This window comes from Varroa jacobsoni, unplaced genomic scaffold, assembly GCF_002532875.2.
Source record: "Varroa jacobsoni isolate VJ856 unplaced genomic scaffold, vjacob_1.0 scaffold_752, whole genome shotgun sequence".
Taxonomy (NCBI): domain Eukaryota; kingdom Metazoa; phylum Arthropoda; class Arachnida; order Mesostigmata; family Varroidae; genus Varroa; species Varroa jacobsoni.
This window is the reverse complement of record NW_019213654.1, coordinates 446,739-463,291: the sequence shown is the minus strand read 5'-3', so window position 1 is coordinate 463,291 and position 16,553 is coordinate 446,739. Positions and strand designations below refer to the sequence as shown.

Sequence of the window (16,553 nt, the reverse complement as noted above, 5' to 3'; positions counted from 1 at the left end):
GTTCAATTGGCAGCTAAGACAACTGCAGTGTAAAGAAAAGTTCAGAGATAAATTTTGGATAGAGTTTGGAAAAAACATCAGGCACATATCCGGTAAAAGTAATATGTTTTGTTTCATTTTCAATGTAAGCGCAATGTTTTTTTTAGTTATAGATCGTCTGGCGCACATCATCGTGCAAACAATTAAACGCAGATATCATCTATGCGACATACAAAGTAACGAACAGTATCTAGACTACTAGTTATAGTTAGACTGCTTTGCGTCCGCGATATTTGCGGTACCCACAGTCAGTTTTCTCATCGCACAATATTCCTCCAGTCACCTCTCGAAACACAATAGGATTTGAGCCGCAAAAACGGCGGGGGAACACACTCTAAAGATTCTGATTGTTTAAGAAATAGGTGTGGGTAGATAAGAAGCAAAGAGATCTAAGCACTTTAAAGAACGATAGAACAGCAGCGGAAAGCTAAACCCCGGAGGCAAGTACAACAGGGGTAAGAGTGAAAAAGCTCTTCCGGTCCCTCTTCTAAGTTATACTTTGCCGGTTTTCTTTTTCGACCGGGAGAGGTGGGTCGGGCACGAGATAGGCCTTTGCACGCGACTAAATACTCTCACGCAAGCTCTTCACCAGGCCAGACCGCTAACCCGCTATATGCTGCACCTTTTGCGCAGTACTCGGAATACAGTATTGTCAATGGGCGGTGCCTCAAACGCGTCGAACGCGCCAGCAACTTCATCGCACTCACACACATAATGCCGACACAGGCACATGCGACAAAGCGCTCCGTCCCACAGGACACAGTGACTGAGTCACAGCAGGTCGTCGGAGGCCCAACCAGCACGAGGATTCGGCAAGTAATAGCTAAATACGTAAGCTGAATAAGTTCAAAAACCCGGGCGAATCCGCGTGACAAGACAGCGAGTCAAGCGGCCCCAATAAAAAAAGAGACTACGACTGCAGGCGTTCGTAGCTATGCTTCTGTATCTACGCTTTTAGTATATGCCTATACACATAAATAAATGCATATAGTGAACCGACATATGGATCAATGAATCTACATATACGATGCCGTACTAGGCGCGTGCTATTGCTAAATGTTAATGGAATAATAATTTAAACTCTGTCATCTTTCGTGGACACTTTTTGTTAAACTCGATTGAAATCTTCTTAAAAATTCGTCATTTTGATGCATCACTGGAACATGTTTAGGATAAGCTATTTGAGCTAGCCGAGTTAACGACCTCAATGCTTGAAATGGGGGTGTGCGGGCCAACATGTGCATGACTCTACTATGAATTATCTCCTATAATATACCAAAAAGTATTAAAAACCTTTCTAATGTACTGGCAATTTATGGTCAAAGGACATCTTACCTTCGATTCGAAATGAAAGTCATAGGACGTCGTCGTAAGAGCATTGCAATACAGCTAATGGAAATAAGATGCCTAAAGGAAGTTTGTTCACAATATATTCAATTGAACGTACTTACGCAGAGGGTAGACACGAACAAAATAAGATGAAAAACAGTTAAAGATACCTTCTGTAATAGAGGACCTAATAGGCCGTCTCACTACAAGCTGTTTGTGTCTGCCCTATTCTGCCCTAGCTTAATATTGCTTGTGAATATTAAATGGTTAGATGCGAGGCAGTTGGTCGTGATCAAGTTGCTTTGTACACATTTCGAACTTACTTAATTTATTAGAATGCCTAGAAGTCCTCGATCGAGCTTAATATGAGAATTGAAAAATGCGTTCTGGTACAGTCAAGCTATGGGCCTAAAACCCTTCTGACACTCGATCGTCCTTACTGCAACGATGACATTGCCTCGAGTCACTGCTACGGCAGAAGCTTCTTCCATCGCTTTGTTTACTTCATTACATTCTACCTTTTGCTTTAGGTTCCAGAGACCTGTGACCTATCGGCTAGCGAAAACAACCTTTTCGCACTTCATCCAGCGCCAAAAACTGACGATGCGACACAGCGTCAGTGCTTCGATTGTAGTGAAACTCAATAGATAAGAAATGTAAGCTTCGCTAGCAAGCGGCCCTCAACAAATTCGAAAAGATGGCTGAATTTCTCATTCTCGCGGCCGAATATGTTACGCTTAAACTTATCCAGCTATTTTCGGATACTATCTTTCATCTACAGCGTCCTTGTCGTCTAAATCGCTCCTCTTCCTACCTTCTCCAGCAGCCCTTTGTGCCAAATTAGAACGAATGTTGAGGGCAATCTCATTTCATTTATTCTTGGAACTGAAAGAAAAGCCTTTGTAATTCAGACAAGACTAGGACCAACAGGCTAAAGGACGACACTACCTGTTTACAGTATATAATTTTCGTCTATTAGCAAACACAGCGTAACGGAAGAAGCAACCGACAAAGACTACTAATTGCTATAGTGATACCTTTCGTAACCACTTCAAATGACGAAGCTCTCCTTATTTAATCTTGAACACTTCCTTTTTCTTCTAGAAAAACAAGATATCTAGAGCGAAATACGAACGTTATCTTGCGGAACTAATGGATCCAACACCAGCTGAAACTACTTGAATAGAAAACTCAATATGTTATCAGTTTTAAACGTACCGAACATCTACACAATTGACAAGGTAATGATAGCCCTGTCACGGGATTAGCTGCTTTGGTTTTTATCTACCTCTAACCAACTGCTGGTCGATTTACCCTTGTTGCTCATTAAGTTTTCGTATGCGACAGGCGGACTTTTCGAATTCAAGTAGGGAAAAACATCAATAACGTAAAACTCACCGCGTCGTATATTACGCATCTTACGTTAATAAGAAAATATCTCATATAGGGTGGCAGTTTTTTCTTTTGTTGTCTAAAATTAAATAGGTTGATTTGGCTAGCGGCTATAAGTGGGAGATATTTTCTGGTGGCGGAATTAAAGCATATAAATGGCCGAATCTATTGATGCCAACGATCAACGATCCCATATGAAGCAGGTGAAGCTTACCGGAGGAGATAAGGAAATATGTTCTGCAGATAAAGTACAGGTCCAGTTCAGCAAGAAAGCCGTCGGTTACACATTGGCCAGTAAATGCGGGCTACTGTTAGAGGTTTAAGGATGAAACACTCAGGAGTACTCGGACTCGCCAAAAAGGACTAGGCAGAATGCCATGAGACGGGATTAAGAGAGAAACTTTTGTTCTTTTTTAGCCTCATGTGTCTAGTTGTATTAACACTGTTAACAATAGCGTCCAAAAGAACAAAAATCGTTTTCTAAGATCACTGTCGATCCTGCAGTGAATCTCGCTTGTCGGTTATTGTTAAATCGAAGTCTATCACGAATCTATAAAAATACACTGTCAATTTGTCTAAGCTCGAGAGTTGGCCTGAAGTATAGCGGTGTTATTGCAAGTAAAAGAAAAAAAAAAAAATTCATAGCGTAGCGTTATAGGAGAAGTGCTCCCCTTTTAGAATTCTTCAGTAATTCGTGCATACGTATTGCGTACTAGATATGCTCTGTATTTTATCTTCCTTCAAAGCAAACTTGTATTGTTTTCTCGAAACGCGAACCCTGTATGATGTTCCTATGATATATTATCCATTCTGTAACACTGTCGGCATCGGGTATGTTGAAGAATTTCCTCATGCGCTGGCGAACGATAATCAGCTAGAAGCAGCTAGCTGCTTTTGCTTACTCGAAATTATTTCAGAAGTACTCCTCCCCAACATTAGTGAAGTTAATGAAGTGGATGAACAGTCGATTTCAGCTAGTGCAAGATAAGAAAAAATGGGACATCAAGGAATACGGTAACCCTACCACACAGGAATTCAGATTTCAAACGTGCAGACACTCAAATACTCTTCAACAATTAAAAACGAATATTTGATTTTCGGATGTAAAAAACACACATGTTCGACTTGTCCAGACATAAACGAAAAAAAAAAATGCTCGCAAATCATGCGATCCTTATCTTTAGTCCTGTCTCTTCGTTGAGATAAATGATTGGCTTGTCTTCTGTTGTCATAGCAAATACAAATAAAGGCTTCGTGTGTCAGAGGGCACGGCCTTCGTGAGTGCCATAACGGGGACGTTTCGTCAGCGTATTCTCTATCCACTCTAATTGGTATTGCTCAAGTTATATGGCTAGCCTGAAAGGACTAACATAACAATTCAAAGCATTTTCGTCATGTAAGGCCACCCCCTCATTAGGCGATTTTGTCCTTGATATCCACTACCTGCGTAGCTCTTTGTATCGCTGGGTTATCCGACGTTCGGGTTGGGCTGACTAGCTGAAAAAATACGAAGTCTTCACAGGGTCGACGCGCTCTTCCGTTCGGTCGACGTCTGTAGAAGGTTCGATTCAATTCCGCAGCAGCAGCAGCAGCAGCAGCAGCAGCAGCGGCTTTCAAAGCTCCGAGCCGAGCACGCCGGCAGCTAACCAGCCAGCCATCGTATATGGAAGAAGAAGCGGGCACCACATGTTCAGCGCCACCGGTCAGACACTGGCGGCGAGTCACTGCTGCCGTGGCTTTGTTCGAAAGAAAGCCGCTAGGCGGCGTGGCCGAGCCCGGCGAGTCCCAGCATCCACAGCTTAGTCGGCGCCTAACTCTTGCAGGGGAGGCATCGCTCCCCACGATGTGTGGCAATTTCTACCCCGAGACAAAAGTAAGAGACTCAAAGCATCATACGTCGTGAACAACTTTGAAAACGAGACACGACGGAAATGTCCGCTTTTGGAAACGCCACCAAAGAGGGCAGCGAGAAGAAACGAGGTAGAACATTGCCTAAACTAACACAGTGGGAGTGAAAGGAAAAATAGTAGCTGTTGAGCGGCGTAGCGAACCACGACGATCGTAGAAGTCCTGTGAACCGGTGCGGGCGGACAGTTGCCGATCGACCACTGTGTTTTGCACCAAACAAATGCACGAGAGGTAAGGCAAAGAAAACGTTGCCACTGTGGAACAACGACAACGTCAAAAAGTAACGACGACGACGACCACAACAACAACAACAACAACAACAGCAGCAGCAGCAGCAGCAGCGGTGTCCTCTCCAAGTGAAAAAAGAAAAAGTGCCCAACGCGCGAACTGCACTAACTCGTCAGTCAAGCTTCTCGTTGACAAGAATGAGGGGATGGAGGATACTGATTATGCGATTGTAGCACAACACAGTTATCTATGGATAAATTGAACGGCGTCGATTAGACGTCGGTGTATGGCGCAATGCCTCTTGGACTTAATTTGTCCCAAGTGCAATTGCTATGTATATACGTAGCCGGATCGGCCGTAGTGTAAAAAAATGTGTGCCCACTATATCTTATTCATCTAAGGCAGGGTTAAGCGGATACCTAATGACCACAACAAAAAAGTGCAACCCCGTCTACAGTTGAAGTTCTTACAACTGTAGATTTTTTTTCGTGGTTGAACGCCAGTCGCAAGTGACCACCTGTCTGTATAATGTAGCAACGCTAAGCTCGAAAATACCAGACGTCAGCCCGTGTACAAATGAAGCCTGGATACACCGCCTACCACAAAGACAGAAATGTCAGATTAAAATAGGTGTACTCATAATTTATCTAATAGTTGTATTGCGCTTTAAGTCTGGGTGTTTCCTACAAGTAAGTGTGCGTGTGGATGGGTATTGGATGTTCGCAAAAGTGTTGTTTCTCATCAGGACGTACAAACCGAAGAAGGACAGATATCAACGACGTGCGAGATGGAAAAGCCGTGCTAGATGTTCTAAGATAGGGAAAAGGAAGCCTAGCATATCAAGCAAACAGAATCTACGTGCGTCATTGTTCGATAGGATACCAAGAGTTCCCTAATTTACGGTAACCAAAACTACTGATGTTGTGAACATTAGAGCGTCGAAAACGGCTACGGGAAAAGGAAACTAGATCGAATTGTAATAATCATGTGTGTGTAATGACTAGAATATAATAGGTACGAATGGATATGGTGCTGTGTTGTGGATTACTCTGAAACTTCAAAGTCAGAAGCAAGCAAAAGAGCTTTGCCATAGAGAGGACTTGCCTTGGATGTCCACGGCGACAGAGCCCAACTTCCACGGTTGGTCCGGCTGAGCGGGTTAACTGTGGTAAGGGTGTGAGTGCTATCCTCCTCTCAGTTGATCGTCGTAGTGATGGTGGTATTCGTGGTGATGATGAAGTTGGAGTTGAAGTTTTCTGCCTGAGTCTAAGCTAGAGGAATTATTTGAATGCTATGAGTTATTAGCAGTGGGCAAGGGTTTTTTTCAAGTACGTGCGATTGAGAGCATTGGAAGAATTGTGTAGTTGGTTAAATAGGCGCGTTTGGCGGTTCTTCTCATTAGCGTGAGAGGAAACTCAACCCAGTGGTGTTTGGCGACAATGATCACGCTGGCAGGATCAGCAGCAGCAGCTCAGTGGACGACGACGAGGTCACGTATCTTCTCCACTGGGTGGTGGATCTTCCTGATAACGTTGGGAAGCACCGTCACCTTCCTGCCGCGAGATGCGACAGCTGGAGCAGCAGTTAAAGGTAAGTAGAAATGGATCGTTACGATGTGTAGAGAAAAAACAGAGCGGTAGCATTGAGATTATACATCACGCATAGGGCATATCGCGTTCAATATTTTCCAGATGTAATCTAAACGCATACTATATGCCCCGAATTTCATACACACAAGTGTGGGGCAACTGCCACTTAACCATACCGTAATGAGCGAGCTTTTCAGATCTGCCTTTCTCTATTATATTCGTATTTAAATTATCGCAAGACCGCCTCGGCATCCCTGTTTTGTGCGTCGAGCTGGGCAGATTCTTTGATGCACTAAATTTTATCCTAGGCAGATCTGCGTCGTAGATGAAGTCAAAACGTGTGAGACTTGTGGTGCGTGGGCAAACGTATTCAATTTGTCATGAGAACGTGAAAAGCTGTACTCAGACTACGTTATAGAGAACAGTTATTCGGTTCTATCTACTAGGAATGACTGAATGTTTTCTCTATTAATAGATATAATTTTCCTCTACAGAAATAGGAAGAACAATGTATTTACAAACGAAGACCAAGAAAGTGTCCACTATCGAATAGTTTTCGCAATTGCAATTAGCGTGTAGGTACGAGTAGAAGTTGCGCTAGCGATCGAGACGAACGAACGCGTCTTAGCGTGGTTTTATTGCCTTTAAGAAGCTAATAAGTGCCCTAGTACTTGCTATATGTAGAAATAGTACAGTTGGTGTTATTACATATATTCATCCTACTACGAATGTTCAGACAAACACAGATGATGCATCCATCCATCCATATAGTGAGTAGGTGTTCTTGATTGAAGCGTAATTTCGCTTAGGAAAGAATTACATATTGGTCGCTGTAAAAGAAAGGACGATAATGATAAAAATGAATTTTTATTTTCTAGAGCAAGATTGTTTGTCGACAATTAACGAACATTTGGTACAGACGCCTTCGGAGCATTCATATGAAAGTGGCAAATTTCCGACGATTAACAAGGCTACATGCAGAGACGGACACGTACCCGACAGGCGCCTCAGCGCGTCGTAACCTTCTGTATTGAACGTTGACTTGACAGAACGCCATCGTGCGTCTTGTCGAGTGAGACCGAACGCATCGCATGCCAGCGGCCACTGTGTCTTCGATGGCCTTCACCCTATGAGCAAATAGACCCCGATGAATCTAGCTACCCTCGACTGGAAGATTTTGTCTCATTTAGAAGGTTTACTGCCGAACGGATATAACCGGCTCCTACCTCAAGCCAGCGGTCGACAGGAACGATCCGTTGTTTTCAACATACGTAAGGCGTATGGTGTGGGAAAATAGATGTAAGTTGTGTGCCATACACAGAAGAATACTTGGATGGATCATGGAAGAATTTCAGATTAGATTGATATTTGCGTAAAGCGCTGTGTGTACTCCGGTGTATTCTAATCAAGCCGATCAGTCGAACGATGAACAGCTCCTCCGAATTTCGATCTTCCTAAGCCCATACCCTTGCCATATATCTTCGTTAACGTGTGTGTGAACCTCTGAGCGTGTGTTTGTCTGAACTTATAAAGAAATCTTTAGCGAATCTCATATTAGGTGGCAGAAATCACTGGGTTCGTCTTGTTGGTTGTTGTTCAGTGTTGCTGCTTTAAAATGATAAAAATAGGATTTCCCATCGCTCGTTGCTTCCGGAGTCGTTACGACAACAGGCGACAAACTTTTTTGTGAAAAAATAATTGGATCAACAGTTAGCTTTGTAGCTGGTCGACGGCGGGTGTTAAGAGTAAGGCCGTAATGGTGCGCTTGAGGACGAAACCGAACGAAGCAAAGGTTCACTTTTAGAGTAAAGATCATAGCCCGCTCCGAGGGTCAAGCAGCCAGACCAGTTGGCGGTTACAGTGTTACAGTTTTTCTATATCTCTGTGGTAAATATATGTGAAACTTGAGAGTAGAAACAAATTCAGCGAAATAGGAGGTTTGCTAGCTGGAGTGAAAGTTACATAGAAGTGTAACAGAATAGCACAATAAGAGAGGTCTTCCCATCTTGTTCTAGATGTTACAGCGATACTCGCCTATCCTCTATGCTAGAAGAGCGTAGATACCCGTTATGGCGCACACGACACAAGCGGTCCGCGGCAACTCGATTGCCGTCCAGCGTATCGCGCTGGCTCTGGAAGTGGTAGTTAACTGTTTCAAATTAGCTCTTTGCTTCATTACTCTCTATGTTTTCAATAGTAGGGTATTTCCTCGCTATAGTCTCGAACAATAGTTAAATGTGAGCTAGCGGTCTGGTCTGACTACGCAGAACTCAGCTATGTTGATTGGTAGGCCTTTACCGCCGGAAAACACCAACAGCTACAATTTATCTAGTTCACTGGTAATCACAAGCGACGGCGACAGCTATTTCGGCCGGCAACCGCAGTTTCTTTTCACGTTCTTTGTTCGTCTTGCAGGCGGCCGTAGCTGCACCGGCGGCCTCTTCGTACCTTCGGCGTATTCATGTTCAATGCAACAAACAAGCAATACTGGTAATGCTACTGCTTACCACAATGCTAGCGCCGCTGCCGTCGGCCCGCGCGCGCTTGGAGATGGTCCGGTTCATGGGTTCTGTGTTATGGCTGCTGCTGCCAGTCGAGAGAGTCTGTTTTGGTCAGATCACAAGTTTTTCTAACAAGAGGTTGGTCGACTGACCTCATACCAATGGTGGCTGAGGCCATGGCTACGGAAGCCCATGCTTATTTACATTTCTCTCGCAACTCAGTTCCCCACGCCGACTTTTACAGACCCGCAGATACACCCCAAGTTAGTCAGAAAGCATATCAAACAGACTGCAAAAACGAACTCTCAGGTCTACGACACGAACATTTCTGGCTCACACAGAGCGTCTTTTCCATGAACCAGCCATTGAAACTAGCGGAAAAAAGGGGACGGGGAGGAGGGGAGATTGCCAACTGTTCTGTCTACATACGACAACGCTTTAGAAGGTGGCTGAGGTTACCGTTTGGAATAATATATTTCAATGCATTCGGACACACGTTCACACCTCTTTCTGTCTATGATTATTTTTAGATGTTCTACGTTTATCTGCGACTTTACTCCAAACAACACCAGTATATGCATGTAGATAGAAATACGTAAAGCAGTTTGTGTCGTTGCTACACAGCAATTAATAGATGTTGTAGAATTATTGCGGAAATGAGAGGTAGCTAGACGGCCTGCGGCTGCTGACAGAACTCTCTTTCGCCCGTGCTACCTTTTCCTCGTTCTTATCTACGCAGGACTTACATGATTCGGATAACCAACGTTCAATTCCCGTTTTTTGCGTAGTATCCTTTTCTACAAAATCACTACTGAGTTTTATAGCAGTTACCGTTGTCGTTAGCGTCGCTCCTTTAATTGTCGTTGCTTCCGTTCTCGTCGTCTTCGTCGCCTAGCAATTGACGTGAGCGACGTTGAGCCGAAAGCAGACGGCAGCAGCAGCCCTAGCACAAGTACTAGCAGTGGCAGTTCCTGGTAACTTAAGGGAACCGATGGATGGTGTCCCTTCCTTTCCTGCCTTTCTTTTTTTTGCTTCTCCGCTATGGCTGTTATTTGGTTGCCGGTCGGATGGCTCGTTGGTGCCGGAGATGATGCCGATGTTGGCGCGAGATATCTCCTCGCTCAGCCAGTTACCGGCTAGTTCTGTCGTACAGCGGAATAGTAAGAACCAGTAGAGAAGAAACGAATAGCACGACAAAAGCGGATACGACGAGGAATACGAACGAATAGAAATAAGAATTAGAAGATTGTGGCTGCTGGACACCCTCTCTCCAGGTCTTCCGTTCGCTAGTCCCCGGGCTCGTTCCTACTGTTCAACCAGCACTTCTACTTCTAGTTGCTCTTAGCTTTCTTTCGCGGCCGCTTGATCGGTCTGCCTTCGTCGTGTCTGAACATCTGGCGTTTTGTTGGCTCTGTCGCATGGACCAGACGCCTTGCTCATGGACATAAAAGCTTGAGGCCGTAAGGACAGGCTTGGTCGGAGCCGCTAAAAGAAGACAAAACAGCCAATACACAAGCTGCCGCAGGCACATGCACAGCCGCAGAGCTAAATGACACATGTGTGGCAATAGAAGAAGCTAGGCGAATTTGAAACGTCTTACCTTTGTTCAGCTTGCTACGTTTGAGTATGATAGAGCTTAGTGTAAAATTTAGATGGCTGGCTCATTGTAGCGCTCTCTCTGCGTACGCTGCGTCGACTAAGATGACATCGAGAAGTAATGATCTGGACGTTCAATACAGATCGTATCTGTGCGTATGTATCTCTGAGAGAACCGATCCGAATACGGTTTCGAGCAATTGTACTCGGAAAAATCCGACGTTAGGAATATGCCATTTAAACAGATACAGCTCATGACTACACTTGCTTTAAAAAAAATTCATAGTTGGCATTTTTTTGGGGGTGGGGGGTGGGAGGGCACTTCTCGTGCCGCCTATCAATGCATTTTACAATGCACTGAAAGCAAAATTATGAATTATACAAATAGTGAGAAAAATTGACAGTGTACCGTCGAAAATAGCGCTCATATGAGCATTCTAGGAGATTTTTTACGACCCTTAACGTAACATTGCTAAACCACGAACCCTGCAACGATGCCCTTGCCTTGAAGATTAGCGATATCGATTTCAACTATAGAAAAGACGGCCTGTATAGAAAAGATAGATGAATACGAAAGCAGTAGCATTCATGCTATGTTCGTTGAACTTAACGAGCACAGACTGGGCGTACTTCTTAGTATCTATGCCCATTCCATAAAATGTCGTTAAGTTGCGGCCAGCTTTCAGATAGTGCATTCCTTATAGACCTATGTTTGTAGGAGTGATGTAGAACGTATACGCATGTGTATGGTATTGATTTCATTTCGTCTAAGCCTATTTCCGGTTCTATGTCTTGATCTTACCGTTGCTTTAGCCAACTCAATCCAATCATAGCATATTACATCCGTATAGAGTGCCTCAGAATATTAGATATAGATGTTGTACGAGGTCGGCTATGCCGAATGGATGAAATATAAAATAGATAACAAACGAATCTAGGTTATTACGACATCGACCTCGCCCTCTATCTCTTTCTCCTTCTAACAGAAACGGCGTCGGCTTGTCTACGGTTAACATGCTCTAGTTGAATAACTAAATTGTTTATCTATTAGTTTAAAGAAGGTTTGCGAAAACAGGCTTACTTCACTCGAACGAGCGAACGGGCTGGAGCGGGTACAGAATAAGTGCGAGAATTTCCTGGCCATTGCTCGACGCCACGCGGTCGACGGGCGAAGCTCTGGCATTTGAGAGAGACAGCTATATTGGATATTGGACGTGCCCTGCTTACGACTACCCCATAATGTTAATATAAATGGCCGGTCACTCATTCGACAGATCCGTGAGGGCACTCTGCTACGTGAGGCAGCGCATACTCACTTCGTGGGGTCGCACGTTACGTTCGCAGCGTTTCAGCTATATAATATATTGAACATTTTAGGTGAACATTGCATTTTGAAATGATGAATATGCCCTTAAGGTGCTTACTGTCTTCCCTCCAAGCTGCCTCTTTCGTCTGTGCTGAATTTCTTCACTCTGTGCCGCCCTCTGCTCATTCAGCCCAACTGTCCGACGTTGTCCATTCGAATGCTAAATTTTACGACGCATATATTCAGTTACTGCAATATCTGTTGCATTTACTATAAGAATGCTTAATGTGCAGCATCCGTAGACGGAATGGATCCATGTGGCCCAGGTACCAACATGTGCTATACAAATGAAACGTTTTCGTAACTTCTACACAGCACACTGAAACTTCGTCAGAACCTAAATGACTGAATATTTTTGAATGATATAATGCTTTTGTAGTGTGATATACATGAAGTGTCGCTGCATAAAGCGGATCGTCATACTATTAGGACAGCGTTGCCTCTAAATACGTTTTTCATTGTACGTTGAGGATGGGGGACGAGCGTTTTTGTGAAACGATAAAAATCCAACGAAATATAATTTTAGCATGAAGGAACTACGATTTCACTAGAGATCTTTCACAGTTGCAGAAAAACGGTTTAGACTACATAGCGTGAATTCAATGCGCTGGTATTCCACTAGATAATGGCTCCGCTAGACGGAACCCTTCTATAAAGCCAAAGGAAGCTTCGGTTAGCTAGCGGTCTAGGAAACTACTTCACGTACGTTTTGGCCTTTGGCTTTGTCTTTATTTTTCTCTTTGTTGTATATACAGACAACTATTTGTAAATATCTCTAAGGATGATCCCATGGAAGACTGAATGATCTTCTCGTCGACAGTTTCGCTATCGTTATCGACGCTAGAAATAAATCGAAAACAACGTTGAAATGAACCTTCCTCTACAAATGTAGTGAGTAGCATCAGCCAGTTTGAGCCAAAACGAGTAAACGTATTCTATTGAATACGTTTTCGACGATACTGACAACAGCACACGTAAGCACACTAGATTGAGCTAGCACTGGGCCAATCTGAAGGATACCCAAAGTTATCTCATTGGCTCTTTACTAGATAGAAACGAGAACGAACAAGAAGGTGTTGACAAAACGCGGATTATGGACTGACTAGTGGTAGAGTACCCAGTTATTATCATTCAGAGGAAACGCGGACGTTCGTGAATAGCTTTAGAGCTGATATATACACAACAATATTTTTGGTAAACTTATTTTTGCAAATCGGATTATTGAAATAAGTGACCAAATTACATCTGATGCCGTGAATTCGAAATTGGTATGGCGCGATTGTTAATGATGATTAATGATGAGTAACGATGATTAAAAACAAATATGGCGTACAACATTGAAAGAGGAGACATCACTATCAATAAGGTACATATTTATTGTTAAGAGTTGCTGTTTGCATGCCCCTTTGTGAAGCGACTTGACAGGAGGATCCATTTTATTCGACGCTTTATATAATATATAGCAAAATAGTCTTACAGATTAAGTCTAGATGATTTGCCGCTACGCAAACTTAAAAAATTAAGTTAAATTGAAGAACTCACAATTTCCCGTTCCCAATGCTGCCCGTCTTAGATACCATTCAAGTAGTAAGAGACAGTTGTCACAAGTAGCCGTATTGCGAATAGCCCTCGTAGCCGTAGCGATAGTTTACCGCGCGTTTCTTCGCCGTTTGGCCGTCAGAAAGAATCTCGTCCTTTTCTTTACTGTGTAATGGCTAGAAGCTATGAAGTCACGTCTACATTTCGTAAAGGAAGTTTATTCGAGACGTGTAGCAGAGTGCATGCATTGTAAACAGCTGGGCGAGGCAAGACAAGGCAAAACGAGGCCAACCTCTTTATTTAATTTACACTATTAAAGTTCTATGTTCTTTTGCCTGTCTGCTTGTCGGACTTCAAACAGGCCCCTAAGGCGCGCCGATAAGGTTGATTCTTTAGGTCGCCAGAGGTTCGTCCTGGGAAAGTCTTCGGGGTAGATAAAGCCGATCGGCGAACTATTTTTCTCCCCAAACAGAAAAGTTAGCTTTTTTTTTTCCATAAAGAGTAATGTTAACTATATATCATTTTTAATGTTGCAAAAGAACACCGCGCTACCGTTGACGTATAATAAGGCAGCAAGCAGCATTGATATTTCATCAGTGTGAAAATCGTGTTGTGTAGAAAAGTAGGCCTTACGTGTACTGTATGAAAAACTGACGCAACTACGTGGAGTAAGACGCTAATAAATGTCGACTACCTTCGTTATATATTTAGTTACGTTTATTAAATATAGCAGTAAAGCCAAATGTGTCTAACAATAAAACAGACGAGCAGCGACGACGATGCTCTGGTAGTACTAGTCGCATGCTTGTATGCTGCGGGAAGCCTCTATATGATTTGCTCCTCTGTTTTCAGGGGGGCAACTATGAGACGTCAAGACGAGTGTCACATCATGGCAAACACAATACTCCCGAGACGTCAGATGCGTCGGACATGTAATATATATAGTAGGCACATTCAGTTGAAAGTGTCGCTGCTTTTTTCCTCGTCAGTATCTTTTAGCATATTCAGTGCTTGCTAGCGGGCCACTATTATCCCTAGTTCATAAGAGGCCCGAACGAACTAAGAGTGCTTTTTGAATGCTGTTCAGTAGGTCGGTGCACATGTGTATTCTGCAACTAGTTGCTGGTATATATTATAGTATATCTAAGAATCTATTTAGTAGAAATGTTCAGTCGCTGAGAGATTCGCAGAGATTGGATGATGGCAGTGGACGGAAACGACGTAAAAGGGTTGAGTCAGTTTGTCGTGTGAATTAACGAATGAACAATCTGAGTCTTATGTATAGTTTAGGAGCGAGCGCTACGATCCGTCTTTGTCAGACTTTGATATTGAGGTATGGCTTGTGATGATGAGCATGTTCTAAGAATCAGCGATAAGCACTTCCGCTAGACACAGCGTCAGCATCTGTGTTTCAATGCACATTAGCTGATGAAGCTCGCTCGGCCATTCCGCTACATGTTATGCTACAGCTAAGCCAGCACAGAAGCTAGACTGTGATCAATATGTGTTGCTTAACATAACCATGAACCATCGATTGAACTAAAAATAGAAAAACATGATTATAGCCTATCTCTATTACGTATGTATGTAGCACGTAAATACACATATAGATTCAAGGACGGAACTCAACACATTGTGGCGTCCTACAGCCGAATTTCAAAGGTCTACTTCAAGCTGAGTTGATTTTACGCCATAGATTACGGCGTAGGATGATTTTTCCTTAGTCGGTCTGTCGATATCGTTATGGGTAGCGATTTTTAGATTGGAATCGTATGAACCGATAAACGAGAGAAACGAGGCTACCTATGGCCGGAGTGAATGAACGAGGTTGTTTCAGTATTATCAGTATAGTTTTCGTAGCAGGGATGGTAAGCATTGTAAGTATCGTGACCCGTAAGTAGCTATCCGTGTATGTTTAGTGCTAAGCAATATCCACTTCCTCTCTCTTGTTGATTTCCTGTTCTTACCTTCTCGCAAGTGCTTCGTAGAACTCTACGAAAGTTCTAACGAATTTTAAAAAACATAATATTGACTATTCTCGTCTTAATTTCACCGGAATCGTTGTTGTAGGCCGTACCATCGGTGTGCTAATATTGCACTACGCGTGTCCCTTCTTCTTGGATGTTGTAAACATTTCGCTTAGGCTAGTTATAGGGTGGGGCTTAGCAAAAGCTCTGTCAACTTTAATTGGCAATGTCGCCAACAAACAGTTGAAAATTGCCGCCTGTCATCGTCTGACCAGCACGGACGAGGTAGACTTTTCTGAAATCTACTCGTATGCTTGTACGAGTCATAATGCTAGAACAATTTTATTGTAATTACTGTTTTCGAAATAGGCTATCTATGGTTGGGAACATTGTTTGGCCGTACAAGTGGCTGTGAGTTGATGCCCTTTTCAAGCCAATAATGTCGGACAGCTTCGAACGCATACGCTCCATGGGTTAAATGGCGCTGAATAATATTTAGATAGTTTACCACTCTGGGTTTGGACAGAGTAGAGTATATCGGAAAACAGATCAAGTCCAGCTATATGTAGAACGGTTATGTCAATAAAACCGTATTGCATCTAGTGTTACGCGACACGTTGTTTACCTGAGCAGCCATAGGCCAACTAACTATATATCCCACAATGTATCGATCAAAAGCGTTATTAGTTAATGAGAAGCAGGGGTCTGTTTGCTAACTTCATTCATACGTTCACTTACTGAGTTCGTTGAAAGCAAATCGCTGCTGCCACCGCCGCGAAGGTTCCACTATCGACAGATCACTGGCCATGTCAAAGTAAACGAATTCAATGTAGAGTAGTTGCTCTATTCGAGGGCCAGTTAGTGGCGCTGAGGGACAGTCACATACTGAGAGATTCAATGCAGCTCAAGATATTTCTTGATTGAAACAGTCTGATAGTATGATGATGGAACTACTCTTCGTCGTTCTACTGTTGGCCATGGTAATTGTGTGAACGATTTTTTCGCGTCAATTCCTTTTATTCGATTAGCCACGCCCCAATTGTACCGGCCAGGGCAAATGTGCTAGTGCCACTTATGCTTTTACCACTGTGATTCTTCG

The 16,553-nt window shown here is 43.3% G+C and overlaps 1 protein-coding gene across 1 annotated transcript in view; it reads left to right on the top strand.

The window, feature by feature from the left end:
• Positions 1-4,567: 4,567 nt before the first annotated feature.
• fra (neogenin protein frazzled) overlaps positions 4,568-16,553 on the top strand; it is a 133,376-nt gene continuing 121,390 nt past the window's right edge. The window contains exon 1 of the mRNA XM_086969513.1: positions 4,568-6,486. Within this exon, the coding sequence (XP_086825639.1) occupies positions 6,336-6,486 (151 nt within the window). The 5' untranslated portion in view covers positions 4,568-6,335. The remainder of the gene's footprint in view (positions 6,487-16,553) is intronic.